The 19,622-nt window shown below is 38.4% G+C and overlaps 1 protein-coding gene across 3 annotated transcripts in view; it reads right to left on the bottom strand.

The window, feature by feature from the left end:
• PCSK5 (proprotein convertase subtilisin/kexin type 5) overlaps positions 1–19,622 on the bottom strand; it is a 468,314-nt gene that overhangs the window by 155,854 nt on the left and 292,838 nt on the right. For 2 of the 3 annotated variants that reach the window (XM_054502928.2, XM_054502929.2), the window contains exons 17-20: positions 17,476–17,560; positions 13,595–13,692; positions 13,047–13,176; positions 12,524–12,639 (exon numbers count right to left, since the gene is read on the bottom strand). In XM_054502928.2, coding sequence (XP_054358903.1) covers positions 12,524–12,639; positions 13,047–13,176; positions 13,595–13,692; positions 17,476–17,560 — 429 coding nt within the window. Of the gene's footprint in view, positions 1–6,425; positions 9,055–12,523; positions 12,640–13,046; positions 13,177–13,594; positions 13,693–17,475; positions 17,561–19,622 lie in introns of those variants that run through there. The other variant, XM_054502930.2, reaches the window with a different exon arrangement.

Here is a 19,622-nt window from a genome sequence, read left to right as displayed (position 1 = left end):
TAGCCCAGGTGAGAAGTAGCTTGATCCAAGGTGTTAGACTAGGATAGGGACAGAAGAGGTGAAGAACAGAAAGTGGATCTGGGAGATTTGGGAGGTAGAACTATCTTGACTTGGTGTTGGATCAGATGTGGGAGTGACGAAGGAGATGGTCAAGATGACTTCTGGTTTCTGCCATATTTGTGGCTTTTCTGATAACATAGAACAATTAGACATTATATTCCTATATATAATAAAAAGCCTTACTTTTTTAGTAGTTTAGCTTTTATTATATTGCAACCACTGTGATTTTGGTGGCAAGAAATCCTGTTTAATATCACCTGGAAAGAATTTGTTTCACCAGATTTGTCAAAGGAGCTCACAGAATTTGTATTATGTATTTGTATTAACTTTCAGCGTGCTAATATTTCTTCTAATGTTCCCAATAACTCCATTTTAGTTCTTCTTCATTTCAACTTGGGCTAGAGAATGCAAACAATAGCCTCTTTACAAAGAAATTATGAAAGGAAGTGTCATGTCATCATATCCCCATTTCTTTGTAACAGCCACTGCCTCATTTACCGTAGGTCCATTTTGATTTTGTCCATATGGCCCATTGGTTGTTACTAACTTTAATGATCAAATATTGACTCCTGCCTTGTTCACACAAAGCATGATGTGGCCACAGTGTGTACTCCTGGGTGGACATTAATAACATGCACCTGGGACCTGACAGCACCAGCTAAAATATAGAAACCCGTCGCACACTCCACAATCATAGCTTGAAGCTTGTTTTGATGGAATCCTCCTTGGCTCTTGTATTTCTCCTTGTGGGTGCTCTGATATCAGATTGTCTGGGTTTAAATTAATCCCAGACCTTCTATCTACCACTAGAGTACCTTAGGCATTTACCTCATCTGTTTCCTTATTTGTAAAAAGGAGATAGAATCAGGCTATTGGAAGTATTGAATTAAATAACCTATATGAAGCCTTTAGCTCAGCATATAGGAAGTACTCCGCATATGGGGGTTACTGTTTTCATTGTTAGGGAAGGGAAGAGCTAGCACATCATGTTTTTTCGTTTTGTTCTTCTCTGGTGATGACAGGGGGTCATCTCTTAGAGGGCTAGGGGGTCTTCTCTTAGGAGAAAAAGTTGGTACTGAGCAGGCTTATGGTCCCAAGTCCAGTTTTGCAAACAGGCCTTGCCAAATTGTTGCTCTGACTGTGGACATCAGAGTGAGCAGAAGCTGTGGGCTGCTGCCTCTCATGTGAGCTTGCACCCTGTTCTTTCATTCAACTGGCTCAATACAGCCATCAGTGCCTGGGGACTGAGCATTTCTGGCCGCCTCAGCATTCTGTCTGAGTGAATGCTTCTCAACTGTTGGCAGGAGGCCAAGAGTTGACTTGATGGGGTCCTTGGGCATATCAATTAGCCTCTCTGAAAAGAGGGTTGATGACACTGAAGACAAGAGGGTGGAGGAAGGGCAACAGTCCAGCGAAGGTTCTTTACCGGTTGACCCCACTCATCTCTCCATCTTTTCTCCCAAGCTGCCTGCCCTGCTCATCCCCTGCCTGGGCCTTCATGTGATCACCGTCCACAAGACCCTTTCAATGGCTTTATGCCTTTGCTCAGGTTCTCTCTCTCGAATATCCTTCTTAAACATCATAACCTTCTTTGATTTGTAATTTCTTGCTTATCCTTCAAGGCCCAGGTCAAATGTCACTTCTCTCAGATGTTTTCTTGTTCATTCATTCCACAAATATTTCTTAAGCAAGGCATGTGCTGGACATATAAGACACAGCTGTGAACAAGATAGATGAAGCACCAGTTCTCAGGGGGCTGGCTGACAATAAGTAACGAACCATAAAATGTCACGTGGTAAGTGCTATGGAAAGTCAAAACGAAGTGGGCAGGTGTGGGGTCAGTGGTGGAAGGAACTGCTCAGAGGAAGTTATTTCTGAACTGAGACCTGCGGGATGAGAAGAAGCCAGCCATGTGAAGAGCAAGGGTCCTGGGTCCCAAACAAGCTGGTTTTGTTTGAAGGATGAAAAGAAAGTTGGCATGACTAGAACATGTGAGGGCATGGGGGATGGTGGTGTGAGGTGACAGCACAAAGACCTCAGGTAAGGAGTTCAGATTTTATGCTCAGTAAACAGATGAAATCTGATTTTCCATTTGTAATGGCACTATGCTGTGCAGAGAACTGATTAGGGAAAGGAGAGAAGAGAGGAGAGGGAGAAGTCTGGGAGCTGGTTCGGAGGCTGTTGCAGTAGTCTGGGATGGCAACAATGGTGGTTTGGCCACAGTTACAGCTATGGAGTGGGCAGAAGTAGACCATTTAGAGATATATTTGGAAATACAGTGAATGCCATTTACTGAGGTGGGAGAGATTTGGTGGTAAAGATGATCAGGGGGTTGGGGTGTCTGAAGTCTATTTTGGACATGTTAATTTTGAGATGCCTATTAGACAGCTGAAGGGAAATGTCAAGTAGTTAATTGAATCTACAGGTGTGAATCTTGAGGGAAGAGATCGGAATCTATATATATTTTAAGAGTCATCAGCATATAGATGGTATTTAAAACCATGAGATTGATAAAGATCTCCTTGGAGAGAGTGTAGAAGGCACAGGGAAGAAGAGAGGATGATATTCAGGAAGACATCCACATATTGCAGTCCTGTACACTGCCCTTCCACGCCCCACCCCAGTGACCTCCCTGACCACCACCTAGGATAGGACATATCTCTCTCTCCTCTTTTCTATTCCCTAGAGGGTGAATAGTGACTTCCTCCCTCCTTTGCAGGGCTATTAAGATTCTCAAGATCCTAGATTCTCCAATCTCTGCAGGTCTAACATCATGTCAAGCATATTAAAATTCACCTTTATTCTACATTAAAATTAATTATAGTCACGTACCATATAATGACATTTCGGTCAATAACAGACTGTATATATGACAGTGGTCCCATAAGATTATACAAGATTATATTTACCATACCTTTTCTATGTTTAGACACACAAATACTTACCATTTTGTTACAGTTGCATGCAGTATTCAGTACGGTAACATGCTGTACAGCTTTGTGGCTTAGAAGCAATAAGCCATCCCATATAGCTTAGGTGGGTGGTAGGCTATGCCATCTAGGTTTGTGTAAGTGTGCTCTATGATGTTTGCGTGATGACAAAATCACCTAGGGATGCGTTTCTCAGACATATCCCTGCCGTCAAGTGACAATGGCTGTAAGTATAATTCCTTAGTTGCAGTGGACTAGTTTGACATGATCCACTTTGTAGATATTTAATAAAGATATCATTTGATTTTGATCTTTGCAGTTTTATTTGTACATTTTACAGTCAACTCCATTTTTAAGGTTTCATGCTATTTTTGGAAGTCCTTGGGAAGCTTGTAGTGCAAGGGCATGGAAACTTAGCATGTGATTAGTGAAGTGAGCTTGCTCCTTTGAATCCTGACAGTATTTTATACCTTTAAAGGCACTTAAACTGATTCACCTTGTAACCATGTGTTTTATGTATAAGTGTCTGTTTCCCTCAGACTATAAGTTTGAAGAGGGCAAGAGAAACCTCAGAACCTAGTTTGTGGCAGGGACTCAATAATATTTATTTGTGGAAGCAACTCTTTTGGAATGAGAAAAAGTCAAGCCCAGGGACACAGTGTGCTTTCTATCTTCACTTGAGAAAAGGCTGTTATCCCCTTGCCTTGCAACATATGTGATGTGGACTTGCTTTTCTCCAGCACTCTTAAAAAGGAATCAGTGTTGTACAGAATGTTGAAGCTGTGGGCTTGAGTCCCAGCCACACCCCTTACTAGCTTTGCCTCTTGCATCAGAAAATGAATGTCTATCGGCCTGATTTTTGTGTGGGCCAAATTAAATAAATCCATTTTAGTAAAACTCTGTGAAGCTTAAAACACTATATTTTTAAAATAATGTACTGTTTTCTAAAATGAAAAAAAAAAAAAGTAAAAGATCTTAAAACTCATGCCTCAGGGAATGTTTCTGGAATTTTCTAGAAAGTGGGATACAAAATATCTTTTGTTGCCTGACACCTGGCCCTAAAAAAACTACAACTGGATCCAAACAATGGTCCTTTAGAGAAGAGAACTTGTAAGAAAGTCCTTTGGTAATAAACCAGTCAAACTGTCCTTGTAAGTCCCTTGGAGGTAGAGAATGGGAAGGAGTGCTGGCCATCCCAGGTCACATTCTGGTCCGCTGAAACATAGTGATGCTGCATAACTGTATCTTTATTGCTCAATAAGTGAATCTGGACCTGATCTTCACCTCTTGTGATGAAGAGGAGACAGGATTATACAGATTAGCCCCATTTCCAGGTGACAAGTAGTTCTAATGAGCTACAGTGAAATTAAGTCCACCTTGGCTATGCCCTGCTAAATATGTCAAAGGCTCTAAAGTATTCTGTTCGAGAACTTCAGATTTCATGAGTCTGCAACAAACATAACATTTAGAAAGGGATGTTGACCAGAGAAGAGAAGAAGATCTGTGCTGTCATCTACACATATTGGGCGCAGGGCCCAGCCTGGGCTGGGTGGGGGTCACACTGCAGCTGTCCTCTGTTCCACCTCTACCATCTTGTGGCTGGGGACAGAAGGAGGGGGTATTAAATTGGCTGGGCCATAGTTTAAAATTGCCTCCAATATGCAATTTCTGTTTAACACGTTGCCGTCTGCCATTGCTCTCTCTGTGCAAGGCTGAATGATAATATGGAAGATGTTAAGAATGAATGTCTATTTTATATTTTAGCGGCATGACATTCTTTTTACATGAGGGGGATAAGATGTTATGTATTTATTTCCATACTCAGATATGTTGCAAGTATTGATCACTTTGATTGAGAAACTTTAGTAGTTACTATAGCAATCACTTCCCCTTCTTTACCAAGTACTCAGTTTGTAAGTTCTTTAAAAATGAAGTGTAGCTTATTCAGTGGAAAATAATGAATCTGGTAGAAGAGATCAGCAGTGTGACAAGCCTCTGGTAACTGGAGTGGAAAGTGAGTGATAATTAGCAGTCTTCCATGGATGTGGGGATTCAGAATGGGCACACTATCCTTCTTCTACAAAGTGTACAAATGTAGATTTTTCTGGACTAAACCACCAAATTTTGAATCACTGTTCTTTGTAGCAATAGATAATTAGATTAAAACCATGAAAACATCTTACTTCCCTAAGCATCTTGTATGCAGCAAGTTCACTGGTAACTGGAGCAAGATCATTGGTAACGTTCTTCCTGCTCTCTTCCTGTCTGCCCAGGTAAGACTCATCCATGCTTGAGGGACCAATTTTAGCTCTATCTGCTTTAGGGAACTGACCAGTCCAATTCAAAGGAATCTCTGCCTGTACTGAACTTAAGAACTCAGTGTACCACTCATTTGAGATTTGGCATGTACTACTTGCTGTTAATTGTCTTAATGTTAAATTGTATTATTATTATGAATCTGGATATGGAATCTCAATCAATTTGTTTCAAGTCTATGTGGCTCAGTTTCTCATGTGTAAATGGAGGATAATACATTCACCTCTAGAGTCCTTCTGAAAATTGAGAGAGAACATATCCACATCAGTATGTATATACATACTCTATATTCTCACATTGTGTAGTACATAGTAAGTGATCAATAAAATTAATTTCTCTCCATCCCCATAATGGGACTTCAAAGCAGTAGAGGCTCTTTCTCATACCTGGTTATCTCCAGATCTTTAAACCTAGTTGGAGCTCCATTTGTTTGTGGCTTTGGCTGGTTTATAATTTCTTTTCCCCAAAAGGCAGAGCACTGAACCTTTAAGACTGGTAATTGCATCTCAGGCATGGTTCAAAAAGATCTATACTCCACTGCTGTTTTTAGCTAGCTTGTTCAGTCCCCCCCCACCCCCGCCCGGTATGTACCGGAGATTTATTTTAGACAAAAATCATCTTCTAGACATCCAGCCAATGTCGACTTTACGCAAGATGTCAGCAAATTGAACAAAGCCACCTTCCTCTTTAACAGCTTTTACACTGCCTACCTCCTTGCCCCCAGCCATGGCTCCCAACCCTACAGACACATACTAGTGGGTGTGCTGCGCACTAGAGGAAGAATGGGACCAGGTGGGCCCTATTCTGGGGGCCAGCATCTGTACAATCTGATAGAAACAATACCAAGCCTTTATAGATTTTTTTTCCACAGCCTTGCTTTCTAAAGATGGGATTTAACATATATTCATGATCAAATCTAACCCATTCCTTTCTTACATTGCTGTTTCTCACTCCTTCTCAATTCCCTCCTCTGCTCACTCTTTCTTTTCCAACTTTATTTAGATATTTCATGCGTCTCCACCCTTTCCTTCATATTCAGCTTCTATGTAGAAACAGGGAAGTTTCTCATGACCTTACCCTTTCAGAGAAGTTTATACGTGGGTATGAACAGATCAAATAAACAGGAACTTAGGTTAATTTAATAGAAAAAATAAAATATGGAATAACATTGATTTTGGCCAGTATCAATTACAACCGTTCTACTATATTTTACAAAAAAACAACTGAACATTTTACACATGTACAGTATTTTTCAGTAAAAGTGGATTTGGATTTAACAATGGGTCACTAATTGAAAATAAAAAGACAAAAGAAAACAGAAATAGGACTTTTGTCTCTGGAAGGTTAGAGCATTTGTTGAGTCTCCAAACTTTGTACTATCCATTACATATATCTCATTATGAATATATATATTTATACATAATATATAACATTAACTTAAACTTTGAAAGCATTATGTTCTAGTTAATAATGTTATGTAGATAAATGAGGCAGTAACACACTAGTAGTTAAACCAGTATTATTTCCGCGACGTGCACCTGCATGGTCAGTGGGAAATGGAATGCACGCTGGTAGACCCCAATGAATTTTGTTGTCATGTTGATGGTTATTCGTCTAAAAAAAACAGACATCATTTTTATCTTTCCTATCACAGTAACCTCGTGCCTCAAATATTATGGGCTGATTCAGTTAAATAGATTTCTTTGCAGGCAAATTCGGTTTTGCCATCTGCTTGACCTTGCTTTAGGCTTGTGCTTGCATTTGTCCATGTAAGACTGTGCCTTTAAATGTAAAACTGTATGCTGTACCCAGGATTAACTTTCATTTTTGTGTGTGTCAGAAGGGCCTGTGGTATTATAAGGGGAAGACTGCTTAGCAAAATCAGTTGGTTCCCTAGTTACTTATGAATCATTATGTGATTCAATAAAATTGCAATGCTATTAAGAGGGTCATCAGACTATTTACTTATTATTCACTTTGGGTTGTAAGTTATCTTTGATGTCTAGAAATATTTTCAAGGCAGGCTTTTTCCTAGCTTGCTGTTTGGATGGGGACCTCAGCATCTACTTCCCAGCTCTTTCCCAGGATAGTCCATATTGATAGTATTCCTCTCCTCAGCTGTGACTCCAGCAGCATCTTCTAAGTAAGGCTCTCAGAAGCATGAAGCCTGCAAGATGGCTGGTCACTTGTAAAGCAAATGAGGTCACCAATGAAACTTTCATATGAAGAAACTTGATATCAGTCTAGGCTCCCCTAAACAGAGAAACTGTCAAAAGATCTATAAGATTTCATCGTTTCTGGCCACTAATCCAAATAGTTTCCTCATAATTCAGTCTTCTAGTTTCGATGACGTGTTTTAGAGAGTCATAGAAAACCAGTGAAAATATTTCTTTAAAAAACCCAAAAAACAGATCATCTCAACATTCAGTGGACCGGCATATAATAGTATGGTATAGTTATAGAGGGACAGAGTGGGAAAATAAGAGAACTAAAAGGGTACAATCATGCCACCCATATTCAATATCCAGTTTTATTTTCTTAAAATGACAAGATGAAAAAACTTCTAATAAGCACCATTGAAAAAAGTTGCCTGGCCAATATGGGCACAAGCTTAAATATTATTTAAATAAATTCCATTTCTTAAAAATACAGGACCTCTTAGGAACTTTTCACTCCAGGAAGAAATTTCCTGCATCATATCCAAAATGCTTCCCACCATGACAAATGGAATTTCAGATGGCCTTTAAAAAAAATGGGGGTAATGGCTAGATAGCACCAAGAGATTGTGCAGGGTCTACAAAGTTAACACTCCGAATTTCAGGGGAGCTGGATCAGCCTCAGCTCATCTATGTACCTCTGCATTCTGTCCATCTGTCCATCACCAATTTGACTATACAGAGCAATCCCATTTGGCGAACTGTGTGTAAAATAACCCAATCTACAATGGAAAAGCCAGTAGCAGCAAGTCTATCTGATGAAACCAGTGGAGCAGACTTATCAAGTGAGTAAAATGCAAAAACCAGTACATAATGCATGAAGTAAATGATGTGTGGAGAGTATCCATGTTTCACTGTGAAATACCATGGCAAACGACACTAAACACAACTCTGTAGGATGTTCCTAATGCCCTCAGGTCCAGTTTTCTGTCATTTTCCCCCAATGGTGGACTCAAGCATGCGAGAGCTTTCTATTTCATTTTTGTCTATGTATGCTCTCGCGATGTTTTGGAAAGGTATTTTTAGGTGTTTCAAAAGGGAAACAAGCAAGTCAATGCAAAAGGGGAAAAATGGACCTTCAAAACCAGGGCAGGAAATCAAATCATTACTTTAACGTCAAATTTTGGCATCAAATGCTTTGGTCATACAATAGTGTCTCTGTGGTTCTGGCTGTTTAGCACTAAACACCCAGTTATAAAAGGTAGGCTTGTTGTAGTTTTATTTTTTTTTTCCATTTAAGTTCTGACAAAACAGTTCACCATCTCCCTGCACAAACTTGAGAGAGAGAGAAAGAAAAAGAGAGCAAGAAAGAGAGAGGTGGCTTGCTTTTTTTTTTCTTTTTGGCTTTTTTTTTTCTTTTTAATAATATGGAATAATCTATAAGTCTACAGGAACAAAGAAATCTAAGATGGCTGCTCAGCCTTGAAATGTACATGTTTTGCAGCAAAGTTGTTGAAGAACCTTCCGTTGGCACAGATTGTTCTTTTTCACAAGCATACAGAAGCCTCCTTCCGCCCAGGACTCTTCCGTTGCTTTTCCAGAAGTCAGCAAGAGAGAAGGGGAGTTGAAGACGAGAGCAGCATGATGTACACACACGGAAGAAGGTTGTGATTGGCCAGAGAGGCAGATTTGGGGAATTGGAAGAAATCATTCAGGAGTAGTCAACAGGAGGAAATTTGGTCCACCCAAAGTGATTTCAGTCAACCGCATTGTTTTTCAAGTAGAGAAATTGCAGTCCAATGGTAAATGTATTGTGAAAAAAAAAAAAAAAGATTAGAAAAAGAATAAATTAGAAATCAATTAATAACACAAGCAAGAAATTTGTCTTCTTTGAGATACCTAGAGCAGAGAGTATACAGTCATTTATACCATATTTCATTGAATCTAAGACACAAGATTTAAGATGCACCATCATTTTAAGTAACACAAAGGAAAAGATGCTTCATATTAAACGGTGACACACTATTCTCTTATCAATTAGAATTTTAATTTTAGACTTATTAAAAATATTTGTTATATTTATGTAACATTGTTTTGTTTCCATGCTTATGCAAGAATCTTTCCTTTGAATATTGAACAATAGTTTAATTTTCAAACCTCTTTAGAACTGCAATTAAATTCAACACAAGAAGAAGTAGTCATGTGCCTAACTCGGTTGAACAGATGTCTCTGCATCCAACCTGGGCAGTAACACTGATATCACATCAGTTTTCTGGTCAAAAGCAGTTGTAAACTGCCACAAATTATAAGATGCATCTGATTTCCGAGATGATAAAATGTAAAAAATATATGTCTTAGAATCACAGAAATATGACAGTTGAAAGAGAATAAATAACACATCCTTAAGTGCAGCTGCCATGTGATTTCAAAAGCCTGGTGAGCCATCAATATTCTCATTTTGTAACTGACCTGAAAATGGGCTCACTGCAGATACGATTCTTCTTTTCCCACTTCGGCCCACAATCCTGACACTCCACTTTTAGCGAAGTGCCATTTGACATAACTTATCCGGTGCTCACCATGGTTTAGGGAAAGCGGTACCAGGCATTTCAAGAGTTGTAATGCTTTAACTAAGTACTACTGGTGAACATTTCAAGTTACAATGGCTTTCCTGCATCAATCATCACTTTTTTTTTTTTTTTTTTTGAGACAGTCTTGCTCTGTTGCCTAGGCTAGACATGATCTCCGCGCTCTGCAACCTCCACCTCCAGGGTTCAAGTGATTCTCACGCTTCAGCTACCCGAGAAGCTGGGATTACAGGTACATGCTACCATGCCTGGCCAATATTTGTATTTTTAGTAGAGATAGGGTTTCACCATGTTGCTCAGGCTGGTCTCACTTTCATCTTCCTCAATTTTCTGTTACTAACTTACCAAAAATTCTGGTCATTATTCAGAAATAGGGGAACCATGTTTTTAAGTAAAGTAAAGCAGGCACTTGCTGGTAACTAAAAAATGATACTTACATGGCCCCTGGGGTGCCACCACCCCAAGCCTCTATCACCCCAGTGTGCTATAGTAGAATCAGCCCTGGCGAGAAAACCTCAGAACACAGGAACTGACTGTGTTGGGCCCATGCCTGCCAGACCAATCACATACTGGAAAAACGATGGAGATGCAAAGTCACCTACGATGCTCCAAAGAAATAAGACCACAAATGATGTCCTATCAGTGCTATTAATCATGTGCTCAGTTCTTTCTGACACCTTTTTGAGATTCTGTGGAATAACCAGATGAGGTCAGTAGTATTATCTTCTTCATTTTTTACAGATGGTGGAAATGAGGCCCAGAGAAGTTCATAACCTGCCCAAGGCCTGGAGACCAGATATGAATGACAGCATTCTGACTTCCAAGTCCACATTCTCCTGACAATGGTACTGTTTTTCCTTTCATGAAATTTCCAGAAGGGAAAACATTCAAAAGCAGGGAAAGAATAAACCTAGGGCAGTGATCATGTCAGTCAGATTGTTCCAACTGCATATTTTTTGTTTTCTTTCTATTTTTATAACAATCCAAAGATGTTTTGAACAACAATAGTTTAAACAATTTCTACATCATTGATATGTAATAGCTGCATAAATTTAGGAGTAAATTTTAGGGTCCCTTCAGCATAAGTTATTTCAAGAGTCAAAAAAGTTCACAAAGTGTTGGAGTTGGAATAATTTAAATTCATTCATTTTACAGATGGGGAAACTGAGGCTAGAGAGGTGAGGAAACTTGGTATTAGCTAAATTGTTAGGGAGAATTGGATGTACAGTGGTTCTCAAACCTGGCTGCAGATTAGAAACACTTGGGAAGTTAAACCTATGATCATGGGCTGCACCCCAGATCAATTCAATCAGAATATCTGGGGATGGTGCTGCATCCTGGTTCAGGATCATTGGTGCAAAGAAGAACAGACCAACATTTTGAAATATTAAGTTCTATACTTAGGTCTATCATTTCCTAGCTCTACACCTTGGGTTTTCCCTTCTGTAAGATGAAGATATTACTTCCTAGCCTCACAGGCTTAATGAAAGATTCAGATACCATTTAATTACTGTTTATACATCAAAATTATAAACAATCCAAATAATAGGAGATTGGCTAAAAACTATAGCATCTTCACATGATTGATTGAATTTTATGCTGCTATTAAAAATAAAGTTTCCTAAAACTTTGTAAAAACATAGGATAATGTTTATGCCTAATGTTTAGTGCAAAAAGCAAGATACAAAACTATGTGCATGGTATTTTAAAAAATCTGGTGAAAAGTGCATATGGTAAAAACTGGAAAGAAATACAACAACAATTAGCTAGAAAAGGCTACATATTGTATAATTCCAATTATATAGATTCTGGAAAAGGCAAATCTAGGGAGACTTGCCTTTTCCAAAATCAGTAGGGGGAGGGAGAGATGAGTAGGTAATTCACAGAGGAGTTTCAGGGCAGTAAAACTACTTTGCATGGCACTATAAAGTTGCATACATGTTGTTATACATTTGTCCAAACCCACAAAATGTACAACCAAGAGCGAGCCCTAATGTGAATTGTGGACTTTGGGTGATAAGGATGTGTCTCTGTAGGTTTATCAACTGTAACAAATGTATTCCTCTAGTGCTTGATGTTGATAGTGATGCTGATAGTGGTGATAGGGGGGAAGCTATGCCTGTGTGGGGAAAAGGGGGTATATGGGAAATTTCTGAACTTTCTGCTCAATTTTGCTTATGAATCTAAAACTGCTCTCAAAAAATAAAGTTTATTAATTAAAAAAATTAACTTGAGCCATATTGGCCAGTGCCACTATAGCTGATTTATTTCTTCTTGCAATTCAAACAAATCCATTAAGGGCATAAGTTCAAGATGAACGAATGCCACCAAAATATTGAGCATGTCATATCAATATTGGGCATGTCATATCTGATGCATGCTGTGAGTTTCTTTTTTAAGTGGAAAAATATTAGTCCTGAAAGTAGAAAGATCATACTTTGCTCATAAGATCGATATGGGCAGTTGTACTCACCATCCTTGCAAATGGCTCCCATTTGACACATTCCTAAGTCTAAGAGATACCCACTGGGGCAGCTTGTACAGTTCTTGAATCCTGGGCCATTGCACGTCAAACAACTGATATCACATCTATGAGAAAAATGTACAATTTTTTAATCCATTCACACATGCACAGGGGAAGGTGTGTTTACTAGCAACCTCATAATGTCTTACATTTAATTATCCCTCTGAAGATTACTCAAAAATCTTTCCTCACAAAAATTGCTAGGTTAGGTGACACAGGTAGACACTGTGATTTTAAAGGGTATGGAACATGTCCTTGAAATTGAAATATTAAAGGTTTTAAGGTGCCCCTGAGGCAAAGGAATAAAAATATCAAAGATAAGCTGGGTTAAAGCTTCAGAACAGTGTCCACAGGTACATGTTTAAACCTAGTGTTATCATTACAAATTCTAAGTTTTCTTCTTTTCTTATGAAGATAGTCATCAAAAGAACTTAGGTCTAAATGCTAGGGCCTAGGGGGCAGATCCACTTACTTTTTGCAGGATTTGTATCCATTCTCTGAAGAGTGGTCAAAGTAATAGCTGATACTACAGCTCTGCACGCATCTCCCATCCTCCATGAAGTAGCCCTCTGTGCAGTTAATGCACCCATCAGCTCCTGCCCCTTAAAAGCAAGACAAATACAGGAAACGAGAAATAAAACCTCAGAGGAGGTGGTGTCATGGCCTTCTTCTTTAACAGTTTGAGAAAATGGCATCAAAGATTAATAATTTAACCTTCATGCTTTTTCTTGATTTCCCTGGGAAAAAAGCCTTCAAAGTTAAAATGGAACCTCTTGACAAAAACATTCACTGTCTTTTGAAAGAGGAGCTATCACTGGGCTATGTAAGTTTCTCAATGAGGATAGGATGCTGATGACTGCTTGACTTTCGATGAGAATACACACACAATTATCAAAAGAGAAATAAACTTTTCCAGCATTACTTTAAAAGTAGCAAGTGGGTTGCATGAGTGATGGCTCAAACCAGAAAGAAAAGCAAAACCAGAACCGGGAGAATAAACAAAAGAACTAGGGAAGGTACCAGCACAAGTGGCGCAGAAGCGGTGGCAGGGCTGGCAGTCCTGGCCATTGAAATACCGTCCATCTTCACAGGAGACAGAACACCGGGATCCCTGCAGGCTGGAAAAAGTATAAAGGGAGCTTCAAACAGACTGTTGTGATCAGGCCAAAACGTAACGACTCCCCAAACTCCATATGTAACAGATACAGTTTCCCTCAGAGGCCAGTGGATCTGGAAAAGCTTCAAAGCAGGGGAAATAGCCCGTGTACCCTTTTTTTTCTCCTCTCAATGCTTGTAATGCTTCTCTGTGCCTACAATGATGTCTGTAGCACACACACACGCTGCTAGGCTTCGGGGACATCCTCCTTAATTTGTTAGACTGATGGGCACACTCCTACTTTGCGCAACATCTTACAACCCAGAGGTTTTAAAAAGTATTTGATTGACAAAACAATCACATTGTCTAGCAATAAGCCCAACAATTTCTTAATATCCAGACTTACTACATAATAAACAGTTATTTCATGATTATAAATGCAGTAGGAACACATGGTACAATGAATTATGACTGAGTAAAAGTGTACGACCATCCTGTCCAACCCACAGCTCAAATTCTCCAGAGTAGCCGTTCTGATTTTAAGTGTTTATGATTTTAGTCTTCTATAGGTTCTCATCAAAACAAGATTTAAAATACTTTTGCCTCTATTTCTTGATTTATTCATTTGAAACACTCTAATGAAAAATTTATCAAAACTAACTGTACTGCTATTTCCCCAATCATCTTGACTTTTCTTTGTTATATTATTATTTAGTGTTTCTGGGAGTTAACTATATTAAATAATCTATTTAAATTTCTATTTACCTAGCAATATGAGATAGTATTTAATGAGTTGTCAGAATGTCAAATGAGAAATGCATATTTTTCTTTCCCTTCTAATATCTGTCAGCTATCATATTTTTCACAGTCTACAGGTTAATTCTTAAAATTGAAAGCAAATAAAAAATTTTTCCTATATTTGGCTGGGCATGGTGGCTCACACCTGTAATCCCAGAACTTCGGGAGGCCAAAGTGGGTGGATCACTTGAAGCCAGGAGTTTGAGACTAGCTTGGGTAACACAGTCAGATCCCATCTCTACAAAGGCTAAAAAAAAATTGCTAGGCGTGGTGGTGCCTGCCTGCAGTCCCAGCTATTCGGGAGGCTGAGGCCAGAGGATTGCTTGAGCCCAGGAGTTTGAGTGAGCTATGATCACACCACTGCACTCTAGCTTGGCTGTCAGAGCAAGACTCTATCTCTTAAAAAAAAGAATTACAATAATTAATATAAAAAATGTTACTCACTGAATAACTAGTGTGATTGGAAACACAATGAGAAAATGTAATTCTACACTGCCAAATCAATGAAACTAGAAGATCAGTATCTAAACAGGGTTAAATTGTTTCCATTGTTTTAAACTCTTTATATTGCTCCAAATTGACATCTTAATTGACTGCTTTGTATGTGGATAATGCTAATTTAAAAAATTAAAATTTATTTTTCCCTATGCTCTTAAAAAAATTTGGAAAGTACAAAAACAAAGTTGAAGAAAAAAGAAACCCAAACAGTCCCCATTAGCATTTTAATTTATTTCCTTCCTGGATTTTGTGCACTGATATATTTTTTCCCTGTTTGTTTGTTCTTCACCACTATTTAAAAATTTACAAGTCTCTTGAGGCAAAATGGTCAACCCTGGAAGCCCTTAGAAAAATGCAAGGGGCCTCAAGGAGACTAAGGGCAGCATAAGTGAAAGTGGACTTCATTCATAGATCTCCTCACTGGCCAGAGAGAGAGTGCTGTCATTTAAAAAGCCAAAAGAAAATCCCCTTCCCTTTCTGTAGCACTAGAAAAAAGGATACTGCCTTAAATGGATCCATTTGAGAGGAAATAAGGACCACCAAAACACTTATCAAAGTTAAAAAGCTGCCTAGTTTTTCTAATACAGGACAGCACTTCCTTGTGAGGTTGGCATCTGTTCAGCAGGACACAGAGGTTGCACTGTATGGAAAAGGAATTAGGTAAGGGGGACGTGTAACAGACAGCAGTCACCAACCCTGAAACGTTCTGCTGCTTCCAAAATACAGGTACTGCGAGGCTAATGCACTTGGTATTGTGAATGCCTCTGTTCTCTCTGTGGTAAACTGGCCAGGTTAGACCTGTGCTGTACAACATAATCTGGCACACGTGGCTACTGAGACCTTGAAAGGTGGCTATAGTATGGCTAAGGAACAGAATTTTAAATTTTATTTAATTTTAACTAATTTAAGTCTAAATGGGAAAAATTGGCACTTGATTCCATTATTGGCAAAAATTTGGGTACGTGTGGAACAATTTGGCTATGTAAAATTTTCTTTTTCAACTATAAAACCTAAATAAAGAGCAAATATTTCTCCTAAAAACAATTTTGTCTGAATTGAGATGCGTTTTAAGGGTAAAATATATATCAGATTTTGAAGACAGTACAACAATGAAAAAGAATGAAAAACATCTGATAGTTTTTATATTGTTGAAATGATAATATTTTAGATGTATTAGGTGAAATAAAATATTTTATTAAACTCATTTCCCCTGTATCTTTTTACTTCTCTTAATGTGGTTACTGGCATATTTAAAATTACATATATGGCTCTCATGTTTCTACTGGCATGCACTGGTTTAACATACCCTATACAATGTTCCCTAAGAAATAAAATAATTTAAATCATCTTTTATTTCTCATGAACCAAGTATGTGCCAGATGGTAGAAGAGGTATTTTGTAAATGTTATCACAGTTAACCTTCATCATAATCCAGCAAAACAGGGGTTATTATCATCATTTTGTAGAGGAGAACATGAAGGCTCGGAGTAGTTAAGTGACTTGCCCCAAATCACACAGTTAATAAATAGCAGAGGAGGATGTGAGCCCACATCTACTCTCTTTCTATTATACTGCTTTGCTCCTTCTCCAAGAAGAATTAGGTGGCTAATTCTTTCTCAGTACTGAAGTCTTGAGATGAAAATTGCCAAGTAAGCTAATACTGAATGCATTCATGGGGGGAAAAAGAAATAAAGCCATAGATAATCAATCTAAATGAAAATGATGCTCCAATACTGGTTAATGGTGAAGAATGTACCTGCCTGGAAACTGCCTGGACCCTGCCTAGTTTACCTCCAATCACAGGTGGAAATAAAGATATGATCAATACTTACATCCAGTGCAACAGAGTTCTAATTCTACATACAGCCCCAGTCCAACTCTTCACTAAATGCAGAATGGTCTCACCTTCCCTACTGAGATCAAGAGGCTACCTAGTTAATTTGAGCTGTACATTGTTCTCTTAGAGAGCTGACCAACTATTGAGCTTTAGCAATGAGCAAGTCATCCATTCAAGGAAAACATCTCCTGGTGTTAAATCTATGTGCATACCATAGCATAATGGAACCAAGCCCGAGGTACTTAAGAGAATGATTGGGTATGTGGAGAGAAATAATAAAGATAAGGGAATAATTTCCGACCGTCCAAGGAATGAATCAGGGGATTAAATATAATTCATTGGTATTACCTGCAAAGTAATCCTTGACTGGCACAATGCAGGTTAAAAAGCACAAAGAATGCCTCTCAAATGACCATTTTTATTGAGTTTTATCTGAGCCATCTTTTCTAAAGAGAATTTATTTGGATATAACCCTTCTTTAGCCAACACAGCATCCCATTTTTCACATATAATAGCAGAGATAATGCAAATAGCAATCAAGTGCTTGAATGGGAGTCAAACCAAGGGTAGCTCATAAGAGAGCTGTTTATTTACTTGTTTATCATTTTTTCATTTTATTTACACTGAGAAGCTCTTTGGACTGTTACTTGATAAAATCCTTCACTCTCTTACCTTAACCCATCCCTACATTCTGTACAGTTATGGAATTCAGTACACGTCTTGCAGTTTTCACTGCATTTCTGGCAAAGATTTTTCTCTGTTAAAAAAAAAGAGAAAGTTATAAATCAGTTGGTCAATTGGGTTCCACAAAAGCATCGAGATGTTCTAATGCTTGCTAATGTATGCTACAGTACCTATGGCCTTGAATAGACAATTGCAGGAAAAGCCACAGAATCACCATTTGTTATCATTTCTCAGCAAACCAAGAACAGACAGAAACCGTAACACTGGAAAACAGCTTAGACTTCTCTGCCATTTTGCAGACAAGAAAATGATAGCCTAGCTAATTCTTAGTTGAATAGTTTATAGGCCTTTTTTTTTTCCTTCTTCTTGCTAGTCTCTCTCCCCAGGAGGGTTTCCTAACTTGCAACAGTGCAAATCCCACTCACAAAGCTGGGACAACATCACTGTATAGGGATTGAAAGGCAATGCCTGAGACGGAGGAATGGGAATGTAGACCCCCATGCTCATAGCTTTTAGGACTGGTCAATTGAGCTGAACTAGAGAAGGGAATCTATATTTAAGACTGCAAGGTAAGGATTGCTTATTTCTTACATTGTTTATTTTAAACACTATTTTAGTGTCTTGCACTTTACAGCCGCAGTAGAATTGGTATAAATGTTATAATTCAGATAATATCTATATTTTGGAGAAATCTATATTCTGGAGAATAGAAAAGTATCATTTGAACAAGTATACTGTGAATACTTGCTTTCCTAGTTACTACCAGGTCCATATTGAAAAAAGTTGGCAAATTTATGGTTGTTCTGTGGAGGAAAATATTTGGCATATTAAGGAAGACCTTCTACCTTAGACAAAATTTTGCTAAAGTCTTGGTACCTGCTCTGATATGCAAGTGGATTATATCCATGTGAATTTGTAGAAATGAATGAAGCTTTCTTCATGGGCTTCCATCTGCTCTTTAAACGTTGATGCTCTTCAGGGTTCCATAGAGAAACACAGCTTAGAGGATCCCTGCAAGGACCTGCTGGATCAAGTCTGAGCCTCTGAGCATGAAATACGAAGCCCCTTACAATCTTAACAGTAGTCATCATAGGGTCTCTCTCACTGTCTCGTTGAGAATACTGCACATCTATAGAATCTTAACTCAGATGACCCAGATTTGCATTCTGCTTTTAGCACCTCCAGTGGGCAAACTCAGGATCTCTGTTTTTTATTCATTAAAACGAGATTACAATGTTACCCACCTCTCTGGTTGTCTTGAGAAGTTAAATAAAATTAATTATTCAAGGGAATGATATGAACTATTAAGCACTGTAAATGTGTTGGCAGTAATTATTACTAGTCATGATCGATCATATGTGATCATTATGTTGTACATAAATGGACTCATTAGAGAAGAAAACTATAACATAAGGCAATTACATAGAAGAGAGAGATATACAAACTACTTGTATCAACACTTTGTGGTAGATGAAGTCATAGTTTGAACACCTTAATTATCTACCTTCTAGGCTCTGGAAACAATGGACTCTCAATTACCTTGGTTCTGTCATACAACATTCCAGAATCAAATTTCTTTTTCAAGGCTCAACCTTCTTGATAGAATTTTGACTTTTTTTCCTCACAAGGAATACTGCATATTTCTGTGGATTCTTTATGCCCCCTTCTGTCTCCCAATTTCTCCTTTCTCCCTCAAGTCAAAGTTCATGTTCTAAATTTTGGGGCAAGCAAGAAAGGCAGAGTCCTTACCCATTGCCCTAAAGGGTAAGTTGAAAGACCCTCTCTGCCTCACAGAGAAATGCTCCTCTTTGAAACCAGAGAGAATTTCACTTCTTAAGAAGCAAGAGTATTCACTTTAGATTTCTTGTCTGATTTTTTAAAATAACTCTTGTTCCTTTAAACTTGAGTTTTCTTTTTTCTTCCTTAGGTTGTGCAGAAACATGAAATTTCAGTGCCATCATATACCATGGTATGAGGTCCTTGTTAAGAGAAATTATCCAGAACTCAGAAATAAAGGAAAAGATAACTGCAGTCCTTTTCAGAGCCACACTAGAGCACTGTCTAATAGGTCTACCTTAAGACTATTTAATTCTCTAGGGCAATATACCTTCATCTGTTTGCTAATGATGGCTGAT

The sequence above is a fragment of the Pongo pygmaeus genome, chromosome 13 (assembly GCF_028885625.2).
Source record: "Pongo pygmaeus isolate AG05252 chromosome 13, NHGRI_mPonPyg2-v2.0_pri, whole genome shotgun sequence".
Classification (NCBI taxonomy): domain Eukaryota; kingdom Metazoa; phylum Chordata; class Mammalia; order Primates; family Hominidae; genus Pongo; species Pongo pygmaeus.
This window is presented reverse-complemented; position numbering and strand designations above follow the sequence as displayed.